This window comes from Paroedura picta, chromosome 1 (genome assembly GCF_049243985.1).
Source record: "Paroedura picta isolate Pp20150507F chromosome 1, Ppicta_v3.0, whole genome shotgun sequence".
NCBI lineage: Eukaryota > Metazoa > Chordata > Lepidosauria > Squamata > Gekkonidae > Paroedura > Paroedura picta.
In genome coordinates this window covers 181,434,015-181,460,433 of record NC_135369.1, presented here as the reverse complement: position 1 = coordinate 181,460,433, position 26,419 = coordinate 181,434,015, and the positions used below count along the sequence as shown (strand labels likewise).

The window sequence follows — 26,419 nt, the reverse complement described above, 5'->3', positions numbered from 1 at the left end:
CCATCGCCAGCCTGAAAATCATTTCATTTGCTTGTGTTACAGCTGACAGGTCTTCACCTGTTGGATTACAGCCTCAGGTGTTGGACAAGCTGAAGGAGCCCGGCCTCCTGTCTCAAGGCGCGATGCAAATGGAACTGAGGAACACGCTCTTGCTAAAGGCATCGGAACCTGTCAGTGGCCTACGCTGCCATGTTCTTCGCCGTGCCTCTGTTATTGGCCCTACAGGCTGTTCACCTCTTTCACCTGCCTCTAATCCAGGGGTAGTCAAACTGCGGCCCTCCAGATGTCCATGGACTACAATTCCCAGGAGCCCCTGCCAGCATTTGCTGGCAGGGGCTCCTGGGAATTGTAGTCCATGGACATCCGGAGGGCCGCAGTTTGACTACCCCTGCTCTAATGCCTCTGAGTTTTATTGGCCCTGGGAAGAAACTGAATCTCCTGGGTCACTGTGGACAAAGGAGCAGAGCCCATGACGTTGCCACTTACACATTGGGTTGGCTCGCTGCTTCTACCGGCAAAGGTTCGCCGCTGTCTTGGCTGGTTTGGACAAATTCGATCTCCGAGTCAGAACACGCCAAATCCACTTTTCTCTTCTTTGAAGGCGAGGCATGGCTTCCGTCACCCTGCTCCGGGTCTTCCTCCTTGGCTTCGTGGCTCCCGACTTTGACCTGCCTGGATTCTGCTCTGGTCATCAGTCTGCCTGGAAGGAAAGCAAAGTGTTTAGGGCCGCCACCTCTCACACAGTGAGATACAGCAGTCTAGATACCACTTCCGAAAGCAGGTTCGGCGGAAGGTTTGTGTGCAACAGAAAAAGCCCTATAAAACCAGAGTCCAGTAGCACCTTTAAGACCAACAAAGATTTAATCAAGGCGTGAGCTTTCGAGTGCAAGCACCCTTCGTCAGACTATGAACACGTACTGTACCCCACTTATAGATTCATAATGTTTAGAAGGGGCATGGGACACCAACATACAACGTACCCCTGTTATAGAATCATAAGAATTAGAAGAGGCATGGGAGAGCTTTCGGCTTTCCGCAGGGCCTGCAAAATGGAGCTCTTCCACCAGGTCTATGGTTGAGGTCAGGGCTAGTGCTAGGAGAAGGTCAGAAGGGGCTCCCCCCTGGAATATATGCCTCCACGCTGGCCCATTGGTATGGTCGATGTCACACCCCATTTCAGCCACCCCGGCTGTTAATGGGGGCTGTTAGATAATGTGTTATTATTTCCGCTATATGGTTTTTATATTTTTCTCTAATTTTATGGGGTTTTAATGGGGGGTTTAAGAGCCTCTTGTGGCGCAGAGTGGTAAGGCAGCCGTCTGAAAGCTCTGCCCATGAGGCTCGGAGTTCGATTCCAGCAGCCGGCTCAAGGTCGACTCAGCCTTCCATCCTTCCGAGGTCGGTAAAATGAGTACCCAGCTTGCTGGGGGGTAAACGGTAATGACTGGGGAAGGCACTGGCAAACCACCCTGTTTTGAGTCTGCCATGAAAAACGCTAGAGGGCATCACCCCAAGGGTCAGACATGACTCGGTGCTTGCATAGGGGATACCTTTACCTTTACCTAATCGGGGGTTTAATTGGAGATTGTGTTATTATGCGCATTTTGTATGTAACCCGCCAGGAGCCAGCTTGTCTGGGAGTAGCTGGTAATAAATCTAATAATAATAACATGCAACATAACCCACTCCAGTATCATAGACTTAGAAGGGGCATGAACATACAATGCACCCGTTACAGAATCACAGAGTGAGAAGGGGCCTGAACAAACAACATACCCCTGTTAGAGAATCAGAGAACAGGTAAACACCATCCAGTCCAACCTCCTGGCTCAATGCAGGATCAGCCTAACACATCCATAATTGTTTCAGAGAAAGGCCATACCGGCACTTGGCTCCCTCACCTCCCAACAAGCAATGCCGGAGGCCACAAAAAACATGTGGACCAAACGCCCGGAGGCGGACGGGGAGTCCCAGGTTCAAATCTCAGCTGTGCCATGAAAGCCTGCTGGGTGATCTTGGGCCAGTCGCAGCCTTTCAGCCTAACCAACATCATGAAGATGGTTGCGGGGATAAAACGGAAGAAAGCGAAATGATGGAAGCTACTCTGGGCACCTGCTGAAGACAAAGGCTGGGCATCAATGAACTCGAGACATGGCTCCCTCTCTAATCCTTACAAGCCTGGGGCCTGCCTTCTCATGATCAAATTTTCCTAAAAATATGGAGCAGGGGTGGGTGAGCCATGCTTGTTGTATAGGGAAAGACCTGGAGGCTTTGGGGGTGGAGCTGGGAGTGGGTGAGATTGGGAGTAAGGAGGGGCCTCAGTGGAGTATCATGCTATGGAGCCCACCTTCCATTTTCTCCAGGGGAACTGAGCTCCATTACTGGAGGTGAGCTATAAAGCCGGGGGGTCCCAGGGGCCCCCTGGAGGGTGGCATCCCTATTGCTCTACAAGAGATACCATACATTCCATTCACAACACTTGACCCTGTTTCTATCATTCTTCCTTCCTCTCTGAAAACACACTGTTTCAATACCTGTCAAATGTTACCAATGAATATTTGGCCTTCTCTATTCCTCTCCTTGGGAGTCCCTAGGCGAACAAACGGGTCAGTCCTAGAGGAGATCAGCCCTGACCGCTCCTTAGAAGGCCAGATCCTGAAGATGAAACTCAAATTCTTTGGCCACCTCGTGAGAAGGAAGGACTCCCTGGAGAAGAGCCTAATGCTGGGAGCGACTGAGGGCAAAAGAAGAAGGGGACGACAGAGAATGAGGTGGCTGGATGGAGTCACTGAAGCAGTCGGTGCGAGCTTAAATGGACTCTGGGGAATGGTAGAGGACAGGAAGGCCTAGAGGATCATTGTCCATGGGGTCGCGATGGGTCGGACACGACTTTGCAACTAATAACAACAATTCCTCCCCTCTGCATTCTCCTTAAGCAATTATAAATATGAATGTTCTGTCAAAAGATATCTAATCACCTCCTCCTTTGATTGCTGGACAGCATCAAAATCCACATGGACGAGTCTGTTTAAAAAATCTGCCAGAATTCACATGAAAGCAAAAGTGAAAGAAACACCAACTTTAGAGAACCCCCCACCCACAAAAAGTCTGTCAGAAATAAAAAGATGATTCTGTTAGAATGCAAACTGGGTGTCAACAAAACAAACTAAAAAGTGGACAGAGTTTATCCAGTGCTGGAAGAGTCACAAGATGGCTCTGCCCTTTCCTTTACAGCAATCGTTATGCTATTATTTTTATTTATTATTATATTTATATACCGTCCTCCCTTCCGGCTCAGGGTGATTTACATACTCTCATATGGTACAGTAGAATAAACATCTAGTATAGAACTAACATAACAGTAAAAAAAAACTTGTGTCAAACAGTGTAATAAGCAAAAGTATTCAACAACAACAGTAACAAACAGGGTGATACAACCACAGAACTCAATAACAAACAACCGTTTGATGCGTCTCCACCGTGGTCTGGTTTCTGGTTTCTAATTTAGCAGCTTCTGGTTTCTAATTTTTATGACCCAACATTACCAATCACCTCATCCTCAAAAGTAGCTCCTGAAGATTGGATGCCTTTGGGAATGGCTGTAGAAGGGACTCCGTGCAAAACCCACCCGTACCCGTCTCTGCATCTGTATTCTGTTTAGGACTAAGTTGGGAAGAAGAAGACGAAGAAGAAGACGAAGACGAAGAAGAAGAAGAAGAAGAAGACGAAGAGTTGGTTCTTATATGCCGCTTTTCCTTACCCAAAGGAGGCTCAAAGCAGCTTACAGTCACCTTCCCATTCCTCTCCCCACAAGTAAAGTCAGGGAAGCAAATTTTACAGGTTTTCCCTTTACTTCCTCACTAGATCCCAAGTTGTTCCCAAGGACTTCCTGATCTTCACGAGTGGATTTTGGTGTCGGGGGGGATCTTGAGAAGGATCAGCAAGGATCCCCTGCTGAAAACTCCATTCTGTTCCCCACCCTTTGGGCCTAAGCCAAGGTCACTTCCCTTGGATGTTTCCTATCCCAGCTCCCGGGGACCCTTTCAGGGCAGCTCTTGGCCATACCAGCATATGTGCAAACGAAGGTCCCCCTGTCGATGTCGTCAAGGCAACGCACGCCCCAGCCCTTCTTCTCCGTGTTGAAGACTTGCAACCGAACCTGAAGGCCATGCTGGACAACTCTGTTCTGGCACATCATCTTGTCACAGCTGCAGGACAAGTTGCATTCGTAGATCCTGGCACAGAAAAAGAGGAGGTGCGCCATTCTGAGTGAGCGGGGAACAGAAGCCAACCAGCAGCAAACCCCTGCTGGAACTTCTCTTCTGAAAAACGCTAGAGGGCATCACCCCAAGGGTCAGACATGACTCGGTGCTTGCATAGGGGATACCTTTACCTTTACCTAATCGGGGGTTTAATTGGAGATTGTGTTATTATGCGCATTTTGTATGTAACCCGCCAGGAGCCAGCTTGTCTGGGAGTGGCTGGTAATAAATCTAATAATAATAACATGCAACATAACCCACTCCAGTATCATAGACTTAGAAGGGGCATGAACATACAATGCACCCGTTACAGAATCACAGAGTGAGAAGGGGCCTGAACAAACAACATACCCCTGTTAGAGAATCAGAGAACAGGTAAACACCATCCAGTCCAACCTCCTGGCTCAATGCAGGATCAGCCTAACACATCCATAATTGTTTCAGAGAAAGGCCATACCGGCACTTGGCTCCCTCACCTCCCAACAAGCAATGCCGGAGGCCACAAAAAACATGTGGACCAAACGCCCGGAGGCGGACGGGGAGTCCCAGGTTCAAATCTCAGCTGTGCCATGAAAGCCTGCTGGGTGATCTTGGGCCAGTCGCAGCCTTTCAGCCTAACCAACATCATGAAGATGGTTGCGGGGATAAAACGGAAGAAAGCGAAATGATGGAAGCTACTCTGGGCACCTGCTGAAGACAAAGGCTGGGCATCAATGAACTCGAGACATGGCTCCCTCTCTAATCCTTACAAGCCTGGGGCCTGCCTTCTCATGATCAAATTTTCCTAAAAATATGGAGCAGGGGTGGGTGAGCCATGCTTGTTGTATAGGGAAAGACCTGGAGGCTTTGGGGGTGGAGCTGGGAGTGGGTGAGATTGGGAGTAAGGAGGGGCCTCAGTGGAGTATCATGCTATGGAGCCCACCTTCCATTTTCTCCAGGGGAACTGAGCTCCATTACTGGAGGTGAGCTATAAAGCCGGGGGGTCCCAGGGGCCCCCTGGAGGGTGGCATCCCTATTGCTCTACAAGAGATACCATACATTCCATTCACAACACTTGACCCTGTTTCTATCATTCTTCCTTCCTCTCTGAAAACACACTGTTTCAATACCTGTCAAATGTTACCAATGAATATTTGGCCTTCTCTATTCCTCTCCTTGGGAGTCCCTAGGCGAACAAACGGGTCAGTCCTAGAGGAGATCAGCCCTGACCGCTCCTTAGAAGGCCAGATCCTGAAGATGAAACTCAAATTCTTTGGCCACCTCGTGAGAAGGAAGGACTCCCTGGAGCGGGGAACAGAAGCCAACCAGCAGCAAACCCCTGCTGGAACTTCTCTTCTGAGTGAGCGGGGAACAGAAGCCAACCAGCAGCAAACCCCTGCTGGAACTTCTATTCTGAGTGAGCGGGGAACAGAAGCCAACCAGCAGCAAACCCCTGCTGGAACTTCTCTTCTGAGTGAGCGGGGAACAGAAGCCAACCAGCAACACATCCCTGCTGGAACTTCTCTTCTGAGTGAGCGGGGAACAGAAGCCAACCAGCAGCAAACCCCTGCTGGAACTTCTCTTCTGAGTGAGCGGGGAACAGAAGCCAACCAGCAGCAAACCCCTGCTGGAACTTCTCTTCTGAGTGAGCGGGGAACAGAAGCCAACCAGCAACACATCCCTGCTGGAACTTCTCTTCTGAGTGAGCGGGGAACAGAAGCCAACCAGCAGCAAACCCCTGCTGGAACTTCTCTTCTGAGTGAGCGGGGAACAGAAGCCAACCAGCAGCAAACCCCTGCTGGAACTTCTATTCTGAGTGAGCGGGGAACAGAAGCCAACCAGCAGCAAACCCCTGCTGGAACTTCTCTTCTGAGTGAGCGGGGAACAGAAGCCAACCAGCAACACATCCCTGCTGGAACTTCTCTTCTGAGTGAGCGGGGAACAGAAGCCAACCAGCAGCAAACCCCTGCTGGAACTTCTCTTCTGAGTGAGCGGGGAACAGAAGCCAACCAGCAGCAAACCCCTGCTGGAACTTCTCTTCTGAGTGAGCGGGGAACAGAAGCCAACCAGCAACACATCCCTGCTGGAACTTCTCTTCTGAGTGAGCGGGGAACAGAAGCCAACCAGCAGCAAACCCCTGCTGGAACTTCTCTTCTGAGTGAGCGGGGAACAGAAGCCAACCAGCAGCAAACCCCTGCTGGAACTTCTCTTCTGAGTGAGCGGGGAACAGAAGCCAACCAGCAACACATCCCTGCTGGAACTTCTCTTCTGAGTGAGCGGGGAACAGAAGCCAACCAGCAGCAAACCCCTGCTGGAACTTCTCTTCTGAGTGAGCGGGGAACAGAAGCCAACCAGCAGCAAACCCCTGCTGGAACTTCTCTTCTGAGTGAGCGGGGAACAGAAGCCAACCAGCAACACATCCCTGCTGGAACTTCTCTTCTGAGTGAGCGGGGAACAGAAGCCAACCAGCAGCAAACCCCTGCTGGAACTTCTCTTCTGAGTGAGCGGGGAACAGAAGCCAACCAGCAGCAAACCCCTGCTGGAACTTCTCTTCTGAATGAGCGGGGAACAGAAGCCAACCAGCAGCAAACCCCTGCTGGAACTTCTCTTCTGAATGAGCGGGGAACAGAAGCCAACCAGCAGCAAACCCCTGTTGGAACTTCTCTTCTGAATGAGCGGGGAACAGAAGCTAACCAGCAGCAAACCCCTGCTGGAACTTCTAACATCTGGCCAGTGTTTCCAAGAAACAGCTGCACCCTTGGACTCAGTTGGTTACAGCAGGGGTAGTCAACCTGTGGTCCTCCAGATGTTCCTGGACCACAATTCCCATGAGCCCCTGCCAGCGATTGCTTGCAGGGGCTCATGGGAATTGTAGTCCATGAACATCTGGAGGACCACAGGTTGACTTTCCCTGGTAGGGCCTGCTAGGGCCACGGGACCCATATTGGTGTGGCTTCTGCCCCTGCTTCAGGCTTTCAGAACTCAGAGGAAAACTCCCCCTAAAACCGCCACTTTTATGGCAATCCTCGCCCACCGCCCAGGAGCAGGGACCAGGAAGAGTGCCCAGCATGCTGATGTCACTCTAAAGAGGTGGAGGGCAATTGAGGGAGAAGGTTCTGGTTTTGGGGTTTTAATGGGGAATTTTAATGTACTGTATTTGTATTGAAATATTGTGAACCGCCGCGAGCCAGTTTCTGAGAGCAGCGGTCATCCAAATCAAATCTTTAAACTGCTCCTATGGAGCAGTCTAAATAAAATGCTAAGGGCTAAAGGGGAGGAGAAAGGGGCGGGCCCTGTCCAGGATAAAAACTCAGAGGGGCCAATCAGGAGCCGCAAAGAGTGTGATGTCCTCACCTCGACCGCCCGGGGAGTTGCCACGGGAAGAAGACCCTTCTCCGTAGGTGAGTCGCCTGACGGAATCTGCGGGAAAGGAGCAGGGCTGTCTTGTCCGGGGGGAGAGGCCGTGGGAAAGGTGCAGGGACGCTGCATCTTCGACGCGGTGGCCCTGCTCCTTTCCCGCCCATGAGGCAGCGCCGATGGCCCCGGGACGATGCCACGGCCTCGGCTGGGGGCGGGGCGGGAAAGTTTCCTTTCCCCGGAATGAAGCCGCGGCCTCAGGTGGGGGTGTGTGGAAAGGCTTCGTTCTGGGGAAAGCAGCAGGCCCGCCGCGTCTCCAATGCACCGGCCCTGCTCCTTTCCCCTGGATGAAGCCCTGGCTTCAGAGGGGGGGGGAGGCTTCCCAGGAGGAGTCCAGGCCCTCGGGGGGGCAGGGGTGGGAGGGCTGGGGTAGGGAGGCCCTCCCACCCCCACCTGCCTGCCCGCTTGCGCCCGCTGTATTGGGCCTACTATTGTATCACGGCAGCTGCTCTGCGCCTGGGCTCGCCTGGTGGCTGCCCCGAACAAAGGAATCCTGCTCGGCGGCGGCCAGGTGGCTGCGGGGGAGGCGAGCGGGCCCGGCGGCCTGACGAAGACCCCTGCAGTCGCGCTGAGCGCGGCTGCCAGGCCCTCCCTGCCTCCCCCGCCTCCGCCGCTTACACACAACGCCACAGGGAGGGAGCCACCGCGGAGAGTCGTCGCAGCGGGACACAACAAACTGTCAGTGCCTAGCGCCCGCTGTCTCCCTTATACAGCGGGCTATATTTCTAGTCAGTAATAAAACAATAATAAATATCTAAAACAAGACACTGTTGAACTCAGGATACAACAGAGTAGGCTTCTATGACCTGAACGTTGTCTTTTTTAAAAGGAGAGTTCCTCACCCACTGGAGACGGGCCCGTCCAGCCTCTTATGCTTGTATCCACACGAGGTTTCCTTTCCTGGAGAGGCAGAGGTTTCACTGCAGCTCCTCTGAGTCAGAATCCGGCAGGCACATTTTGTCCTAGAAAGCACACAGGAGGTCTGGCAGAAATAAGGATATGAACTAAAGTCCTCTTGTTCCCTGGATATTTGGAGGAGCAGGGGGAAGGGGTTTCAATTAATTCCAGAGGGACCTGAGCACACTTTTGCTTAACCACTTTTCCAGATACTTATTTTCGGGACACGTGCACAGAACATTTACACCCCATTACTTTCTCAGGCAGTGCTAATGAAGGTCACGTGTCATACTAGATCACATTCCTCCCTTTCTTTTGTGCAGGAAAGCTGTGCTGCAAACCTAGGGGTGCCTCCAAGCAGACTGCTCAGCCAGTGATGAGAAGGTGGCTGTCCTCTTCATCCCCTGAATGCTGGCTTTGCTGAGGGTTGCCCCCCATGTCTCTCTGCTAGGAGGTTAGACAAGCATGCTGATGGAGGGATAGGATAAGGAGGAGGAAGGCAAGAAGCACCTAAAACAGGATGAGGTATTTTAAAGTTAAATTTTAAAAGATCTGCTTGTGGGACTCCACCCTAGCAGCAGCAATTTCTGCTCCTTATATAAAACCAAGAACCATCAAATGCAATGGCTGCTAATGGTGTTCTGGTCATCAGAAGAGCTGTTATTTGTACCCTGCTTTTTACTACCCGAAGGAGTGTCAAAGTGGCTTACAATTGCCTACCTCTCCGCACAACAGACACCCTGTGGGGTAGGTGGAGCTGAGAGAGCTCTGAGAGAACTGACTGGCCCAAGGTCACCCAACAGGTTTCATGAGCCTCAAGGCGGCTTACAATCGCCTTCCCTTCCTCTCCCCACAATACCCAGAGGTGAGGGAGGTGAGGCTGAGAGAGGTCTGAGAGAACTAACTGGCCCAAGCTCACCCAGCTGGCTGCATGCAGAGGAAAGGGGAATCATAGCCTGTTCTCCAAATTAGAGGCTACCACTCTTAACCACTACACCAAGCTGGCTCTGCTAGGGCCAGAAAGCTTTGTACACCCCAGAAAGTGGTGTTAACAATTATGACAGCAAGGGACACTGTAAGAGCCAGCCCTCATGTACAGTGCATTCTGCAAATCTCTGGTCAAGAGGCTACACACAAATCCCATTTTGCTTCAGTAATCAGTGAACGTGCACCTGAGAGAAAACCCTTCAGCAGGGGTAGTCAAACTGGAGCCAGACATCCTGGAATGTGAAGTCAAATGGGCCTTAGGAAGTATGAGCAACAATAAAGCTAGTGGTGGTGACAGCATTTCAGTTGAACTATTCAAAATCTTAAAAGACGATGCAGTAAAAGTGCGTTCCCTGGCAGGGGCTCATGGGAATTGTAGTCCATGGACATCTGGAGGGCCACAGTTTGACTACCCCTGCCCTTCAGGATCCTCACAGTACTAGATATGTTCTCAAAACTTACGCATCCCTGCAGCCATCCGTGCAGTTGCAGGAGACATCAAACGCGCTAGAGAAATTGTTCAGGAAGAGTCCGCGGGGCCAAGAAGTCCTGCGATACTTAAAGTAAGGCAGCCGTTCGTGGTCGACCTCGTTGCAAAAGGAAATGGGTGTCATCTCCGCCCCTTTGCTGATGTCGTAATCGGACACGAATCCTTTCCGGGTCGGGAAGTTTCGGAACACCTGGACGTAAGTGTTGAAAGAGAAGTGCTCCAGAAGCAGAAATCCGCACTCGGTTTGGAGCAAGTAATCCTGGACCTCTTCGAAATTCCTCAGGCTCCTTCGGCAGGGCGCTCTGTAGGTCACATCCAGCGTCTTGGCGGGCAGGTCTGTTTTGGCGTGCCTCCTCTCGAACCGGCACAGCAAGGGCAGAATCAGGGGGTTCTCGCCTTTGTAAGAGCTCCAGGGCCTTGTGACCAGACAGTCTCGGGAGCAGGCGTGAAGCTGGAAGGGGAGTCTGGAAGGCACATCCGCTGCACCAACGGGGTCTTCCGTACCCTTTGGAGATGCCACCTCCTTTCGCGCCCTTCTTTACTCACGCCAAGAGTTGAAAAAGCATTCCATCAAACAGCAAACCCGTTTGGATGTGTTTAAAAACAAAAAAATGGGAGTTACTAATTCGGTTTAGTGACACTTCCACTCACATTTCAGGGTGCATATTAAGAACACGCGTTGTTGTTGTTGTTATTATTATTATTAAACTTTTATACCGCCATTCCCTTAGGCTCATGGCGGTTTACAAGAGAAAAATTACAATAAAACCCATAGTTAAAACCATTAAACCCAATCCACACTATCAACGTTATCAACGTTAGGCAACAGGCGAGGACTAACTAACCCCCACTAAACCCCCCCCCCTCCCAAACCGCCCCACGTTAGTCGAGGGACATCAGGTTGCTAATATGATATTGTGATACTTGACTGAGCATTTTGACAAAATATAACATCCTGCATCTATCTTATAAGACTATTATAACCTGGATCACAGCATCCAGGGCACTTAATTACATCCTCCCCTAGTGATGGGTAAAAGTAGTTGTTTTATAGCCCACTTTCTCTACCCTAAAGAGTCTCAAATTGACTTTCAATTGCCAGTCCTTTCTCTCCCCACAACAGACACCCTGTGAGGGAGGTGGTGCTGAGAGAGTTCTTAGAGAACTGTGACTGGCCCAAGGTCACCCACGAATAAAATGAATAAAATGAATTTTAATAGTGAAACATGTAAAGTTCTGTATGTAGGTAGGGAAAATCAAATGTATCACAATAAGATGGGTGAGACTTGTCTTGGCGGTAGTATGTGTGAAAAGGATTTGGGGGTCTTAGTAGGCCAGACACTGAACTGAAGTCAGCATTGTTGGACTAGATGGGGGTTGGAATAGATGGCCTGTATGGCCCCTTCCAACTCTATGATTCTATGATTGTGACTCAGTAGGTAAAAAGGCAAATGAGATTTTGGACTGTATTAAAAGAAGTATAGTGTTCAGATCATGCAAGGTGATATTACCACTTTACTCCATGCTGGTTAGATTTCACTTGGAGCACTGTGTTCAGTTTTGGGCACCATAACTGAAGAAAGATGTAGAGAAACTGGACCATGTCTAAAGGAGAACTACAAAGATGGTAAGGGGTTTGGAGACCAAATCGCATGAGGAATGGTTGGGGGAGCTTGGTCTGTTTAGCCTGGAGAGAAGACAACTAAGAGGGGATATGATAACCATCTTCAAATACTTGGAGGGCTGACATAGAGAAGATGGAGCAGAGTTGTTCTCTCTTGCCCCGGAGGGTCGGACCAGAACCAATGGGTTGGAATTAATTCAAAAGACTTTTCAGCTAAACATCTGGAAGACGTTCCTGACAGTTGAACGGTTCCTCAGTGGAGCAGGCTTCCTTGGGAGGTGGTGAGTTCTCCTTCTTTGGAAGTTTTCAAGCAGCAGCTACATAGTCATGTGACAGAAATGCTGTTTTTATGAACTTGGGCAGATTGTGAGTGGGTGGGCAGGAAGGGATGTGCCAGTGTTTGTCTCTTGTGGCCCTTCCTTGCATACTCAGGGAATTGCTAATTGCCCCTGTGGAATGGTAGGTGAATTTCTTCCAGTCCAAGAGATTTTTGGTGGAGGGATCACCTGGGCAAGGAATTGGGGTCACTGTGGGTGGGCAGGTAGTTGTGAGTTGGACTAGATAACCCTGGAGGTCCCTTCCAACTCTACGATTCTATGATTTTAAGTAGGTGGGGCTAAGAGAACTGTGACTGGCCCACGTTCACCCAGCAAGCTTCATGTGGAGGAGTGGGAAATCATACCTGGTTTTAGAGGACTCCAGATTAGAGGCCGCCACTCCAGATTAGAGGCCGCCACTCCTAGCCACTACATCAGGGGTAGTCAGCCTGTGGTCCTCCAGATGTCCATGGACTACAATTCCCATGAGCCCCTGCCAGCAAATGCTCTACGATGCTGGCAGGGGCTCATGGGAATTGTAGTCCATGGACATCTGGAGGACCACAGGTTGACTACCCCTGTACAACATCATGCTGGCTCTAGGTGCAAGCTATCTGTCCTCCACCCCACCGCAGTCGGGATTTAGTTGGAGTGAGGGTTTCACGCAGCTTGGCTCGAACACCCACTTTCTGTTTGTATCTAGATACAAGTCCTGTAGCACTGAGGCCAACAAGAATCAAAGCTCCCTTGATCAGATACCTGAGAATCAAAGCTCTTTTTTTGTCAGCGGATGAATGGAACAATCACACACACGGACACACAAAGAGTGAGCAAATAGTATTGATACCCTTTTACTCACAAAGAAGCATTATCCTCTGGGCTACCGGTTGCTTCAGCTGATGCAGGAGGTGGCAAACCAAGTTCGCTTGCCTGGGGGTCTTCCTCAACGCTGTTTACTTGGAAGAACAAAATGCAGATTTCAGCAAGAGACATTTTACACTGCGATTCGAACCCATCCTCGTTAAGTTCATCGCAGTCACTGCTAAGAAGCCTCACAACATAATCAGACACAAACATTAGATGGATTTTTAGATACCAGTAGTAAGGTATAATAATAATAATAATAATAATAATAATAATAATAATAATAATAATATTTTATTTGTAGCCCACCCTTGAAATGATCACGGCAGGTAACATCAACAAAATAAACAGTTTAAACTTTAAACAATTGGCCTACACAATCAACCCCACAAATACCTAGCCAGGGGAGTCCTCTAGAACAAGGCCTATAATTACAGGGGTGTTAAGTAGGATTAAACGGAGGACAGGAGAAGGATATAAACCACTTTGGGTGTCCCCTGGGGAGAAAGGTGGTGTATAAATGAGGCAAATATTTTTTTTAAAAAACCCACAACACCCTCTTTCTCTGGGGAAATCAGCAATGTACAATATTGAAAGAAACATGCCTTCCTCCAGTTCTTTTCTTCTGGCACAGCAGAAATTCTGTTCCGTATTCAAGGTGATGGCAGGTTACAGCGGATGAGCAATAGGGTTGTGAGTGTCCTGCATAGTGCAGGGGGTTGGACTAGGTGACCCAAGAGGTCCCTTCCAATTCTATGATTCTATGATTGGTCAAAACAAATTTATTTTAATACAGCACTGCGGCCAGATAAAGCAGATAAACTCTTAGATTCTAAGGCTAAAGAAGCAGGAGTTGAGAAAGTAATTCATGCATACCATTCAGCAGGGGTACTAGGAAGGCCCTCAAGTCTGCTTGGGTCACAAGTGTCAGAGCTTGGAAGCATTCTGTGCCAACGACAAAAAAGAAGAGAAAGCTGGCTGGAAAAAGCAACAGCGGCTTAAGACATTAAACCTTTCACAGCCCACAAATCAGCGAGAGATTACAGTGGCCATTACCCCCTCCCCTTCCCACCCCCTCCCGGCTCAGAAGCCTTTGGAAAGCACAAGGCATTTATGATGTCCTAGAAATGTCCATAGTGCTAGGCAATGTGCATTCTATGCAAGCAGGAAACATGCTCCATTACATGGTCACACTGCTTCTTACACTTTCCCTCCTCCACCAGCCCCAATTCCTCTTCCAGATGCCCACTCTGACAGGCCGGAGAAGAAGGGGACCTTTTAAGCCGGTGAGTTTAAGAACCCGACGTTACCAGACCTTCCTCGGTCGCCGTCTCATCCTTGATCTTCTGCTTCAGGGCCAGTACCACCTTCTGCAGCTGCTCAAACACCAGGTCCACTCCCCGGTCTCCCAGGCGTCTCCAAAGTGTCCTGGCATCAACTGGAGGGAGAAATAAAAGAGCCGTTAACTATCAAGATAGCACTGAGCCGACGCTCTGAGAGTCAATGCTGTTGTGAAAAGTGAATTTGGAACTCTGAATGGCAGCGGTTCTCCAAAAGGAAAGAAAGATACAGGAGGTAGCCATGTTGCCTGAAGCAGTGGTTCTCAACCTTCCTGATCCCACGACCCTTTAATACAGTTCCTCATGGTGTGCTGACCCCCAACCATAACATTATGCAAGTATTCTTTCACAGAAATTAAACCAAAACTGACCAAGCGCGTGAAGATCCATTGTTCACGATTGTATATAAATTGGCTTTTTCCCCCTGGGGTTCCTCAGTTCAGCTCTGCCTCTTGTCCCACCATGCTGATCTCGCTCTTTTCCGCTGCTCCAGACAGATGAACGTTCTATCTCAATCCACCCCGCAAGGCTGTTGTGTGGATGTTGCCTCCCCCCCTGCCCAAGCTGTTTGCCCTGCTGCAACCGCTGTGAAAGGATCGTTCGACCGGCAAAGGGGTCCCGACCCCCAGGTTGAGAACCACTGGCCTGAAGCAACAGAACAAAGTTTGTGTCCCAGGGCACCTTTACGAAAACAAAGTTTTATTCAAGGCACAAGCTTGCCTATGAAGAGGTGTGCATGTTATCTGAAGCGACCCGACGCAGCACGCATGCACCCACGAGCTTACACCTTGCAGAAAACCTTGTGGGTCTCAAAGGTTTTTCAATATGACCTCCTGCTGCCCATGACCTTCTGTCTCTCTCCGCCAAGCCTACCCCCCAGGGTTGTTGTGAAGCCCAAGAGGAGGGAAGAACTCCACCCTGAGCTCCTTGCAGGAAGAGCATTTCGCTCTGGAATCCGCCCCGGGTTAAAAGGCTCCCTACCTTCCATGGTTCCCGGTTCTCCCCGAGCTGGCGGCCAAAGCCTAGAAGAGCAAATCTCCACTGACATCCCGCTTTGCGCATGCGCTCAGGCCCTGGTCCGTGACATAGAGAGAGAACGCTTAAAGCGCCAGGCGTGCACCGCATCTTCCGGCTAGATGTCAACGTCCAGTTTATTTTGGGATGCGGCGTTCATGCGTGGACGTGGCTCCAGGGCGGGTGGGTCTTCGGGAAAGGGGCGTCATTTTTTGCAATCCTCCCGTGTGGAAGCACCTGGGATAGTTCCAAAATCAGATTCAGGTGAGTCGCAGTATTTGAGTCCAGGGGCATCTTTAAGACCAAGCAAGTGTACTTCGAGGTGTCAGCTTTCGTGTGCATGCACACTTCCTCAGATGCATCTTTTCAGGTGCGTGCGCATGAAAGCTTCACACCTTGAACGGAATTGTGTTGGCCTTCCCCGTGCTCCTGGAATCCTTGTTCCGAAAGCAGCGTTTGCGGATGCTCATGTAGGAATCTAATCGTATTTATTTATTTATTCACTGTCTGTATTCCCCGCTTTCCCGTGGCGTCCCACCCCGCCCTTCTCAGCCTCCCCCTCCGGAATCTCCAGGTATTCCCCACCCTGGAGCCGCCAAGCCTTATAGAACCATCGTAGGAAGCGCTTGCATTTTAAAATGCAAGAGACCCTTTAAAAACCAATCACTTTTTCTCGACTCTCCCACCCCCGCCCTGCAGAGCGACTTGGAAAGGTCCCGAATCGCCTTCTTGTGCTGCGGCTACTACTCTGGTGGGGCGGCAGGCGCTGCAATCCCGGGATTTCCCCAGAATTCCCTTTGGGCAGCTGTCGCTTGTTACCACCCTAATGCCAGGCGGCAAGGCCGTCCACGGGAAGCCGGAAATCTCGCCTGCGGACCAAAGAGCCGAGCCCCTACGGGCTTCTTTACTGCCAGGCGAGAGACGAGTTCCTCGTCGGCGTTCGGGCGTCTCGACCAATCAGGACTCCCTTCTCCGCCGCCGTTCCGAGCGGAAGGGGCGGGACCGGAAGTCCCGTGTGTAGGCGTCGTAGGCGTAAAAAGTGCCAACGCCGTCTTGGTCCGGTGATGGGGCTTCCTCGTCGTCTGCGGCATCCGGTTGTCGGTCTGATCGTGGCAGGGTAGACATTGACAGCGGCCGCCTCGAAACAACACGACCGGGTGGCCCCCTTGTGTCGTCACTTCCGTCTTCCGAGGAAGCCGTAGAGGATGGTGTCTGGGCTCTAATTGTAGGTTTCGCGGCGTGTGCAAAGTCTCAGTTGACGGGAGTGTGGTCCAAAGTGACACTACCCTAGATGGCAAGAGGTGGGGGAGGGGAGGTGGCTGCTTACAACAGCCCTGCAGTGTCGTCCACTCTTCTTAACTTTGCATTGTTTAGTTGCAGCGTTTATGCCGTCCCTAGGTGGTTGGTGCAGGAAGCTCGGATGAGAGAGGCTGGAAGAAGACATTCCTCTAGGGCTGGTGTAGGGTAGAGCCAGCTTGGTGTAGTGGTTAAGAGCCTTGGTCTCTATTCTGGAGAGCTGGATTTGATTCTGTGCCCTGTTACGTGCAGCCAGCTGGGTGAGGTGGGGCCAGTCACAGTCTTGTTAGAGCTGTTCTCACAGCAGTTCTGTCAGAGCTCTCAGCTCCACGTACCTCATCAGGTGTCTGTTGTGGGGAGAGGAAGGGAAGGCGATTGTAAGCCGCTTTAAGACGCCTTTGGGTAGTAAATAGTGGGGTATAAAAGCTGACTCATCATCTTCCAGTTGGGGCCTGGGGATCTAGAATCCCATTTGGTCTCCAGAAGACCGTTCCCTTGGACCAAGTGGCTGCTTTGAAGGATAAACTGAATGGCATTCTACCCTGCTGAGGTCCCTTTCCTAGTTCCACCCTCTCAAATCTCCGGGAGTTGACAATATTATACCCCTCCGAGGTAGTCTCCACTTCAAATGCTGTAGTAGGCTGTAACTGGTGCTGAGCCTGTAGCGTAATCTGGAGAACTGTTTTGCCTTGTGAGCTACATGTGGGGGAGGGGGGGAGTGTATTTATTGGTTACATTTTATTCTTGCTTTTTCACCATGGACTTCAGAGTGGTGTTATGTTGCTGTCTTCCGCATTTGTGTGATGTACAATGTTATTCCTCTAGCGTTGTGTACGTGTGGATGTTGTGGATGTCCGTCTCGGGAAAGCTAGTCAGGATCTAGGAAGCCACTGATCTATCCACTTCAGTTGCCAGCCTTTAATCCACCGGAGGCTGAAGTGGAAAGCATGCAGTTTTGGATCGTCTCGCGATATAGTTCAGGAATCGACGCTGTGTTGAGCAGTAGCCACATTACTGTGTTGTGGCAAAAATCAACGGGGGGGGGGGGGGGAACAGCTGAAAAACTAACAAAGGCTTGATCCCTTCACTCACTTTTGTGAAATAGAGTCTGTTTTCTCAGAGGCTGGCAGACGGGCTCTAGTCCAGGAAGATTTTTGCTGGGATAAAGCCTTGTTCGTCTTTCATGCACTCAACCTGGATAGCCTGTCAGATCTCAGAAGCTGAGCATGGTAGGCTCTGGCTAGCATTTGGAAGGGCACCTGCCAAGGAATACCAGGTCCATGACACAGAGGCAGGCAATGGCCAACCATCTCCAAAGTCCCTTGCCTGACTGCCAGACAATCAAAGAATCTCCAGGCTCTATAACACACGTGTCATATGATAAACAATAACTCTTTCATGTGCCAGTGCACTCTAGTTTCTAAAGGAATATTGAATGCAGTGTAGCCACCCTGTGGACAAGCGTTCGCTGGCAGGGGCTGATGGGAATTGTAGTCCGACATCTGGAGGGCCGCAGTTTGACTACCCCTGGACTAGATGATTCTATGAAATGCAACTTGAAAACTCAGTCGATGAGTGATGCTGGAATTGGGGTGCACGGTAGCCCGTCGGTCAAGTCTCTGGTACTTGGAATGCTTGTTTAAAAAGTAAATCCTGGTCTAAGGATTGTCAAAGGAAGGTCAAGACGCCTCATTTCCTCTCCTAGGGTAATTTCTTCTCCACAGGCAAAAAAAAGCTTAACTGGCTAAAGCAGGGATTCTCCATCCATTCCCCTATATCCTGTCTTAATGGACTGGGCCATGTGCCCTCCTAATGGTTAACTGGCCAGGAGTGGTGGCCTACAATCTAATGAAATAAATAATAAATAAAAAGCAATAAGCTGAAATGCCCTGCCCTTCTCTGTGGCCAGCAGATATCTAGGCTCAATGTCATTACCTCAATTCTGCCAGTTGCAGCAAACTGGTCCCAATATTCTTTTTTTTATTTTTGTGCTTTTGATTTGGCTGTGACAGACTTACAAAGTTAACCCTACTGGGATTTTTAAACTTTTGAGACTTTGCTGAACATGGCATATTTTTTTACCATTTGTTTGGTCCTTTTGCCAAGAGGAAAGATTACCTATCACAAATTTGAGACCAATGGCATGGAAAATGAGGGAAGCTGTAGATGGGACAAAGGAACACCATGAGGCCAGTAGTACCTTCCCAGTAGAAGAAGAGTTGTTTTTTATAGCCTGCTTTTCACTGTCAAAAGGAATCACAGAGTGGCTCACAATAGCCTTCCCTTCCGCTTTCCACAACAGACACCCTGAGGTAGGTAAGGCTGAGAGAGCTCTGAGAGAAACTCTGCCAATGAGGGCCAATCAGTTTAAATTGCACTCTGCCAATGATTGGCCCCCTCAGAAATATTCCCCCCAATAGGAGATGGCCCTCAGCCAGGAATGGCTAGCCCTGGTATTTTATCCGCAAGCAGGAGTGAGCCCATGGCCAGGAAGGGCTAATAAGAAATCAACTTTCCAACTTCCTGCTGGTTTCAGAAGTTTGCTGGGTGGAAGAGGAGGCAGCCACAAAGCTTGTTATTTGAGAAGGAAAGAATGCTTTTGTCTTGTGTTCGGTCTCTCTCTCTCTCTCTCTCTCTCTGTGTGTGTATAGAGAAAAGTGCTTCACATTGTGTGTCCCCCCCTTTCCAAGGGAACTGAGCTCTGCTGTCTAAAGAAGAGCTTTCATTCTGGGGGACCTGGAGATCCCACTTCTGGGGTTTCTCGGAACCTGTTGAATATATTTCAGGAGTTTCTCAATGGTAAAAAAATTGAGAAGTTGACATAGAAACAGTAATTGGGAAACCCTCTGTAAGTTCTTTGCCTGCCAATGTTTTCATGTCTGATTGTAATATACAACTGTTTTTTATTTACTTTGATATTGAACTAAAGAACGTACAGACTGAAAGGTTTTCAGTTCTTCAAGCAAATTTTATTATCAATTAAATATTTTCATTGAAGGAAGAAACTGATATGTTTATGAATTATTTCATGTTTATTGTTGTTAGCAATTACTGCCACACAGTATTTCTTTGTTTCCCACTTGGAGCCTGGCATCCGTGCATCTGCATGGGATCCAAAACCAGAGAGTCCCCCCTCCCAAGTAATTATTTTTTCCAAGGGACTGATCTCAGTCGCCTGGAAATGAGCCAGCTTGGTGTAGTGGTTAAGAAGTGCAGACTTCTGATCTGGGGAGCTGGGTTTGAATCTGCACTCCCCGATATGCAACCAGCTGGGTGACCTTGGGCTCGCCACAGCACTGAGAAAACTGCTATTGTGTCTATTGTGGGGAGAGGAAAGGGAAAGCGATTTTAAGCCACTGAGACTCCTTTGGGTAGAGAAAAGCGGCATATAAGAACCAACTCTTCTTCTTCAGCAATATCAGGGCTCTCTCAGCCTCACCTCCCTCACAGGGGGTTTGTTATGGGGAGAGGAAAGGGAAGGCACTTTGAGACTCTTTTGGGTAGAGAAAAGCAGCATATAAGAACCAACTCTTCTTCTTTTCTGTCTCTTTTTACATCTTTCCTTCTATCTCTGTCTTTCTTTCTATCCCTCTCTCACACTTTCTATCTCTTTATATCACTCTTTTTCTATATGTCTTTTTTTCTTTCTCTCTCTCTCCATTTACTTCTCTTTCTTTCTCTGTAATTCTCTGTTGTTCTCTCCCTCTCTTTCTCTCTGTCTCTCTGTTCTTTCTACCTTACTTACTTCTATCTTACTAACTTACTTTCTTTCCTTCTACCTATATTTCTTGCTATCACTCTCTTTCCGTGCTCTCCGTTCTTATTTTTCTGTTTTTCTATCCTCTTTCTTTATATATCTTTCTTAATCACTCCCTTTCTATCTCTCTCTCTCTCTGCTATTTTTCCCCCTCCTCCCATGCTAGCGCCTATTGTATCAGCTACAACGGGCTTTAATTCTAGTCTATATACATAAATTCCCTGACAAATTGCTGAAGATTCCAAAGCTTCCTATTGTTGGAATCTCCCCCACCTCAGGGCCAATGGCTGCTCTTGCTCAGGATTCTGCACCCCGCCTCCTTCCCTTTAGGCCTGCTGTGAAAGGAGCCTCTAACAGCCCCTGACTGAGGGGAGGACGTCTTTCTAAGAGCAATGCAAGGGAGTCTGTGGGCATTCCTTTTGAGGGGGAAAGCTTTCCCCTTGTGCCTAGCCGCTGGCTGACAGGGAGGCCACATAAAAGCCCCATCTCACTTAAAATACTGCTGTGGCTGGCCTCTCTGTTGGAGGGAAGATGTAGCCAAGCCATGCGTGCCGTTTCTCTGCAGCTCTGAACGTTTGAGGCCTACCGTGCAAGGTTGTTGTGCAGATGAAACTGGATGCTGTTGCAGAGGAACTTTTGCCCCCAGCTTCATCTGCACAACAACCCTGTGCAGTAGGCCTCAAGTGTTTCATCTCCAGAACAACCTGTGTGGGAGGCCTCAAATGTTTCTTTTGCACAACAGCCCTCTTTAACCCCTAAAGCAGCCATTTCTGCCTGGAGAGCTGAACCTGGGGACTCAAAAGTGTGTAATGCCTTCCCACCCAGCCACATAGCCCCCCCCCCCCCCCCTCGGCCTATTTCAGGTCAAGAAAACCTTGCAGACAGTAGGTAAGGTTGCCTGATAAGTGTGTTATAGAATTCTGCACTTCCTAGGTGTGCTTGAACCTGACTTGGGTCAGGACTGTTGTGCACAGAGAGACCTCCTCTTAGGGTTGCCAGCTTCCAAGTGAACCCACACCCCACCAAACCATGAGCTTAGCATCCCTTGTATTACAGCACACAATGGGCTTTACTACGAGTATTTGAATAAAGAATGGGTTGTCTTCCAAAGCGCTCACCTGACAGAGAACTGAATCTTGAGAGCTGGGTGCGGGGGGGGGGGGGGGAAGGGGAGGGAGGAACTTGCCAGCTGCTCATTCGCAAAGCTGGTCAGACCAGAAATGCAGCTGCCCCAGGCACAATTGAGACAAGCAAGCCTGGGTCCTGAGCACTGGAGAAGAGTGGAAATTTACCCAGGCTCTCCTCGCCAGGCCCAGCGAAGGGGGGCTACTGCTTCCGACCATCGCAGTCGCAGCTCTCCAAGGGAAGGGTGGATTCTCCAGTCTCATTTTTCAGCCATGTGTCTTCACGAGGGGAAGCATTAAATGCCAGGTAAATGAAGGGAGCCTTCCTTGCAACTGTTGGGAGTTTTTTTAATGTTTAATTTTTTTTGAAAGCTCCTCACCAGGAAGTTGGTCTGTCTTGCATCTCCGGGCACAGTAAGTATGCTTCAGTTAGTCAGGCGGATAAGGTTAAGAAACAAGAAGAGGTTATCAGTGGATTTCCACAATAAGACGCCAAATCATGTGTGGCCAGGCATTTTGTGGTTGGTTTCTTTCTTTCTTTCTTTCTTTCTTTCTTTCTTTCTTTCTTTCTTTCTTTCTTTCTTTCTTTCTTTCTTTCTTTCTCTCTTTCTCTCTTTCTCTCTTTCTCTCTTTCTCTCTTTCTCTCTTTCTCTCTTTCTCTCTTTCTCTCTTTCTCTCTCTCTCTCTCTTTCTCTCTTTCTCTCTCTCTTTCTCTCTTTCTTTCGTTCTTTCTCTCTTTCTCTCTTTCTCTCTCTCTTTCTTTCTCTCTTTCTTTCTTTCTCTCTTTCTTTCTCTCTTTCTCTCTCTTTCTCTCTCTCTCTCTTTCTCTCTCTCTCTCTCTCTCTCTCTCTCTCTCTTTCGTTTCTTTCTTTCTTTCTTTCTCTGTTTCTCTCTCTCTCTGTCTCTGTCTCTCTCATTCCCTTAATAGTGGTATATTTTGAGCTATGCAAACTCATGGATTTGCAGTCCCGTTTTTAAAATATAAATGCAAACACCAGCCTGCCAAAAAAGAAACTCCTTAATGATTCGGAACTGTACTACTGCTGTTACATAATGCCTTGGCTCTTTTGCAGAGCATTTAGTGTCCAAGACACATATTTTCAGATGACGGTTTAATGGGGATGTTCCTCAGGGGAGGGGGGGGGAATGTGTTTGTAATGACATTTGCTTCAGCCATTTGGTGCTTCAGCTATGACAGCTATGAAAATGCTAGAATGTATGTTAGTCATAATTGTCATCATCATAATTGAAGAAAATGAAGAAAATAAAATATAGTTTTTTGCAGCTGTAAATAAGGCATCTGTATGACTGGGCAATCTATAACAACTCTTTTAAGGAGCCTGCAAATGGTGAACTGGTGGAAGGACCATAATACCTGCAGCTCCCAACTTGAAGGAAGTGGGACATATGCACCCATAACTTCCCTTCGGGTTAACAGAGTTTGAATCCAGTGGCAGCTTTAAGATTGACGCACGTTATACATACGGACTGATTATATAACACGTTCATTGTATCCGAAGAAGTGTGCCTGCGCACATAAGTTTATATCTTGAATAAAACTTAATTGGTCTTAAAGCTGCCTCTGGACTCAGCTTTTGTTCTGCTGCTTTGGACCAACACGGCTACCCACCTGAATCCGTATTCCTTCAGGGGGCAAGCTTGAGGGTATGGAGAAGTCCAGCCAGACCTGAAAGAAGCCCGCTTTTAATACCCTGCTTTTCACTACCCAAAGAAGTCCCAAAGTGACTTAACAAAGGCCTTTCCCTTCCTCTCCCCACAAATGACATCCTGTGAGGTAGGTGGGGTCTTGCATTTCTCTGCAGTCGTGAGAAACCACCTATGCGGTTCCACAACTATGCACCGAAGCTCCAGATTCATGCACTGACACGTAATCTTACCCCCTGTCATGAAGCTTTTTCTCTGAATCATAGAATCATAGAGTTGGAAGGGACCTCCTGGGTCACGTAGCCCAACCCCCTGCACTATGTAGGGCACTCACAACCCTATCGCTCATCCACTGTAACCTGCTACCCCCTTGAACGTTCACAGAATCAGCCTCTCCGTCAGATGGATCTCCAGCCTCTGTTTAAAAATCTCCAAAGTTGGAGAACCCACCACCTCCCGAGGAAGCCTATTCCACTGAGGAACCGCTCTAACTGTCAGGAACTTCTTCCGGAGGTTTAGATGGAGTTTCTTTTGAATTAATTTCATCCCACTGGTTTTGGTCCGTCCCTCCAGGGCAAGAGAGAACAGCTCTGCTCCATCCTCTATATGGCAGCCTTTTAAATACTTGAAGATGGTTATCAGATCCCCTCTCAGTTGTTTCCTCTCCAGGCTAAACAAACCAAGATCCCCCAACCTTTCCTCATACGTCTTGGTCTCCAAACCTCTCACCATCTTGTTGCCCTCCTCTGGACACGCTTCAGTTTGTCTGACTTGCAGCTTTCCTGCCATGTCTGTATCCTCCTGATTTGCTTTTGAAAATCCTGTGCAGGGATGTTGTTGCCTAAACTTCTGTGCAATTCTGATCGATAAGTTCAAGTTTCTACGGCAGACCTTTGAAAAGGTTGCCTTCGTTGCACCTGTAGAATGGCTGGGGGGAGCGGCCAAATCCTACTGTGATGATTTACCTTTGCCAAAATAACTCTGCGGCCATTCCTCTAGAGAGCCAAAGCATCAGCAGCTTAGATTTTCCGCATCGGGGCAGGAAAGGGGGCTTGGAAGGGCAGCTATCGAAAGAAACCAGGCCGTGCTTGTGTTTGCATTCCCGTCCCCTGTTGCAAATTAAATATTCCATGTATTGCCTTGGTGATGTGCATAGACAGGCTGAACGGTTGTCTTCATCTTCCACAGTAACTTCTTAGCCCATGTGTCACTGTGAGTTGTCTGTTAGGACACTTGTGTTTTGCAGAAGCTTGGAATGATTGGGGGGAGGGGCCTTTCTAGTTGTTGAGTAAAATCTTGCATCAAACAAGGGAAATGTAATCCTTGGACAACTGTAGAACCAAATCATTGGCCATTTTGGGAAGGGGCAGGTCACGTCACCCGATAAATGTTTAACAACTTTAAATATATATATATTAAAAATTAATTAACTCCCTTTCATTCAGGAAACCCTTCTAGGGCTATCAAGCTTGGGTAAGGCTGTATGATGTTTTTATGTGACATTGTGTGACACAAGTATTTTTGTCTGTCTGTGTGTGTGTGTGACATAAAGCTGCCTCTGGTTTGAAGCTTGGAATAAATTCAGCATCCGTGGGTGTTTCAGAGCGGCAGCCAGTTGTAGACAAATGTAACCCAGACACAAATTGTTCTTCCTCTGGTACGGTTAATACTAATAATGTAATAATAATAATAATTTTTTTTAATTTGTAGCTCACTCTTCCAATGCTAAACATTAATCTGTTTTCTCGGTGGGGCTTTAGCTGGTGTGGAACAAAGTAGTGTACTTAGACAATAATTGTTAACTACCACAACAGTTTCCAGTTACAATTCAAAGGGGTTGTTTCTAACCTGAGGTGGTAGAGGAAAGTGCTGTCAAACTGTGGCCGATTTCTGGCCACCCCATAGACTTATCAAGGCAAGAGACATCCAGAGGTGGTCCACCATTGCCTGCCTCTGCTTCATGACCCTGGCCTTCTTTCGACTCTGGTCTGCCTTGGAAGCTTGAACTTATCAATCAGAATTTCACAGAAATTTAGGCAACAACATCCCTGCACAGGATTTTCAGGAGCAAATCAGGAGTTGAACTGCTATCCAAGTACTAACCACGGTTGACTCTTCTGAGCTTCAGAGTTCCAATGAGTTCAGGATAGTATGGGCTATCCAGGTCAGGCCTAACCCATAAAGCCCAAAATAGCCTGGGACTTTTGTTGTCAGCCATTCAGTCGTGTCTGACTCTTGGCGATCTCATGGCCCATCTGTCGCCACCATCCCCGATCCCGCACTGCCTCCCTCAGCCTTGCAATGTTCTGGCTGGTGTCCATTTTGATCATATCTAGTCACTGTGTTCTTTGTTGGCCTGGTTTCCTTTTCCACTGACCAATCCTAGTATAATTGCTTTCTCCGTTGAGTTGGATCACATGATATGGCCAAAGTAAGTGAGACGGAGTTTTGTGATTTTGCCAACCAATGATAAATCAGGCTTTATGCACTGTAATATTCCCTTGTTCAGGGTAGTCAAACTGCGGCCCTCCAGATGTCCATGGACTACAATTCCCAGGAGCCCCTGCCAGCAAATGCTGGCAGGGGCTCCTGGGAATTGTAGTCCATAGACATCTGGAGGGCCGCAGTTTGACTACCACTGCCCTTGTTTGTGACTTTTGTCGTCCATGGAACCAGCAGAAGCCTTCTCGAACACCAGAGTTCAAACAAATTGATTCTTCTCCAGTTTTTTCATCGTCCAACTTTCACAGCCATAAGTGGCTACTGGAAATACGCTACATCTAACTCATCTACATTTGTTAGTCAGGCTTATGTCCTTGCTTTTCCATGTTGAGTTCAAGCTCATCCTTGTTGAGTGACCCAGAGCAATTCAGCGTTTTATTTCCATACAGCAGTCACCATTCACATCAGTTTGTGATTCAAGAAAAATGAATTCTTGAATGCATTTGATCTCTTCACCATCAGTTGTTGTTGTGACATATCTATTTTTTTTGCAGTGGTTATTATTTTTGTCTTTTTAATGTTTCAAAGAAGGCCAAATTTCTTTCTTACTTAATTGACCTTTGTAATCCGCTCTTCTATGCCTTCCTTAGTTTCTGACAGGTTAGTGTCATCAACATACTGAAGATTATTTATATTCCTTCCTTCAATCTTAATTCCAGTGTTTGATTCTTTGAGTTCAATCTCTCTCATAATGATCCACAGCCATACAAGTTAAACAGGAAGGGGGAAAGGATACAACCTTGGCTCACTCTTTTCTCTATTTTGATCTAGTTCAGGGGTAGTCAAACTGCGGCCCTCCAGATGTCCATGGACTACAATTCCCAGGAGCCCCGGCCAGCGTTTGCTGGCAGGGGTTCCTGGGAATTGTAGTCCATGGACATCTG

General features: G+C 48.6%; 2 protein-coding genes across 5 annotated transcripts in view; one reads left to right on the top strand and one right to left on the bottom strand.

Moving 5' to 3' along the window:
* Positions 1-15,268, bottom strand: part of SETDB2 (SET domain bifurcated histone lysine methyltransferase 2) — a 55,616-nt gene extending 40,348 nt beyond the window's left edge. The window contains exons 1-8 of the mRNA XM_077314945.1: positions 15,159-15,268; positions 14,153-14,275; positions 13,714-13,782; positions 12,833-12,929; positions 10,005-10,568; positions 8,501-8,620; positions 4,066-4,235; positions 487-700 (exon numbers count right to left, since the gene is read on the bottom strand). Coding sequence (XP_077171060.1) covers positions 487-700; positions 4,066-4,235; positions 8,501-8,620; positions 10,005-10,568; positions 12,833-12,929; positions 13,714-13,782; positions 14,153-14,275; positions 15,159-15,225 — 1,424 coding nt within the window. The 5' untranslated portion in view covers positions 15,226-15,268. The remainder of the gene's footprint in view (positions 1-486; positions 701-4,065; positions 4,236-8,500; positions 8,621-10,004; positions 10,569-12,832; positions 12,930-13,713; positions 13,783-14,152; positions 14,276-15,158) is intronic.
* Positions 15,269-15,334: 66 nt separating this feature from the next.
* The window catches only part of CAB39L (calcium binding protein 39 like), a 32,183-nt gene continuing 21,098 nt past the window's right edge, over positions 15,335-26,419 (top strand). The window contains exon 1 of one of the 4 annotated variants that reach the window (XM_077314578.1): positions 15,335-15,455. The gene's annotated coding sequence lies outside the window, so the exon portion shown is untranslated. Of the gene's footprint in view, positions 15,456-16,185; positions 16,417-21,458; positions 21,783-26,419 lie in introns of those variants that run through there. The other 3 variants (XM_077314549.1, XM_077314558.1, XM_077314569.1) reach the window with 3 other exon arrangements.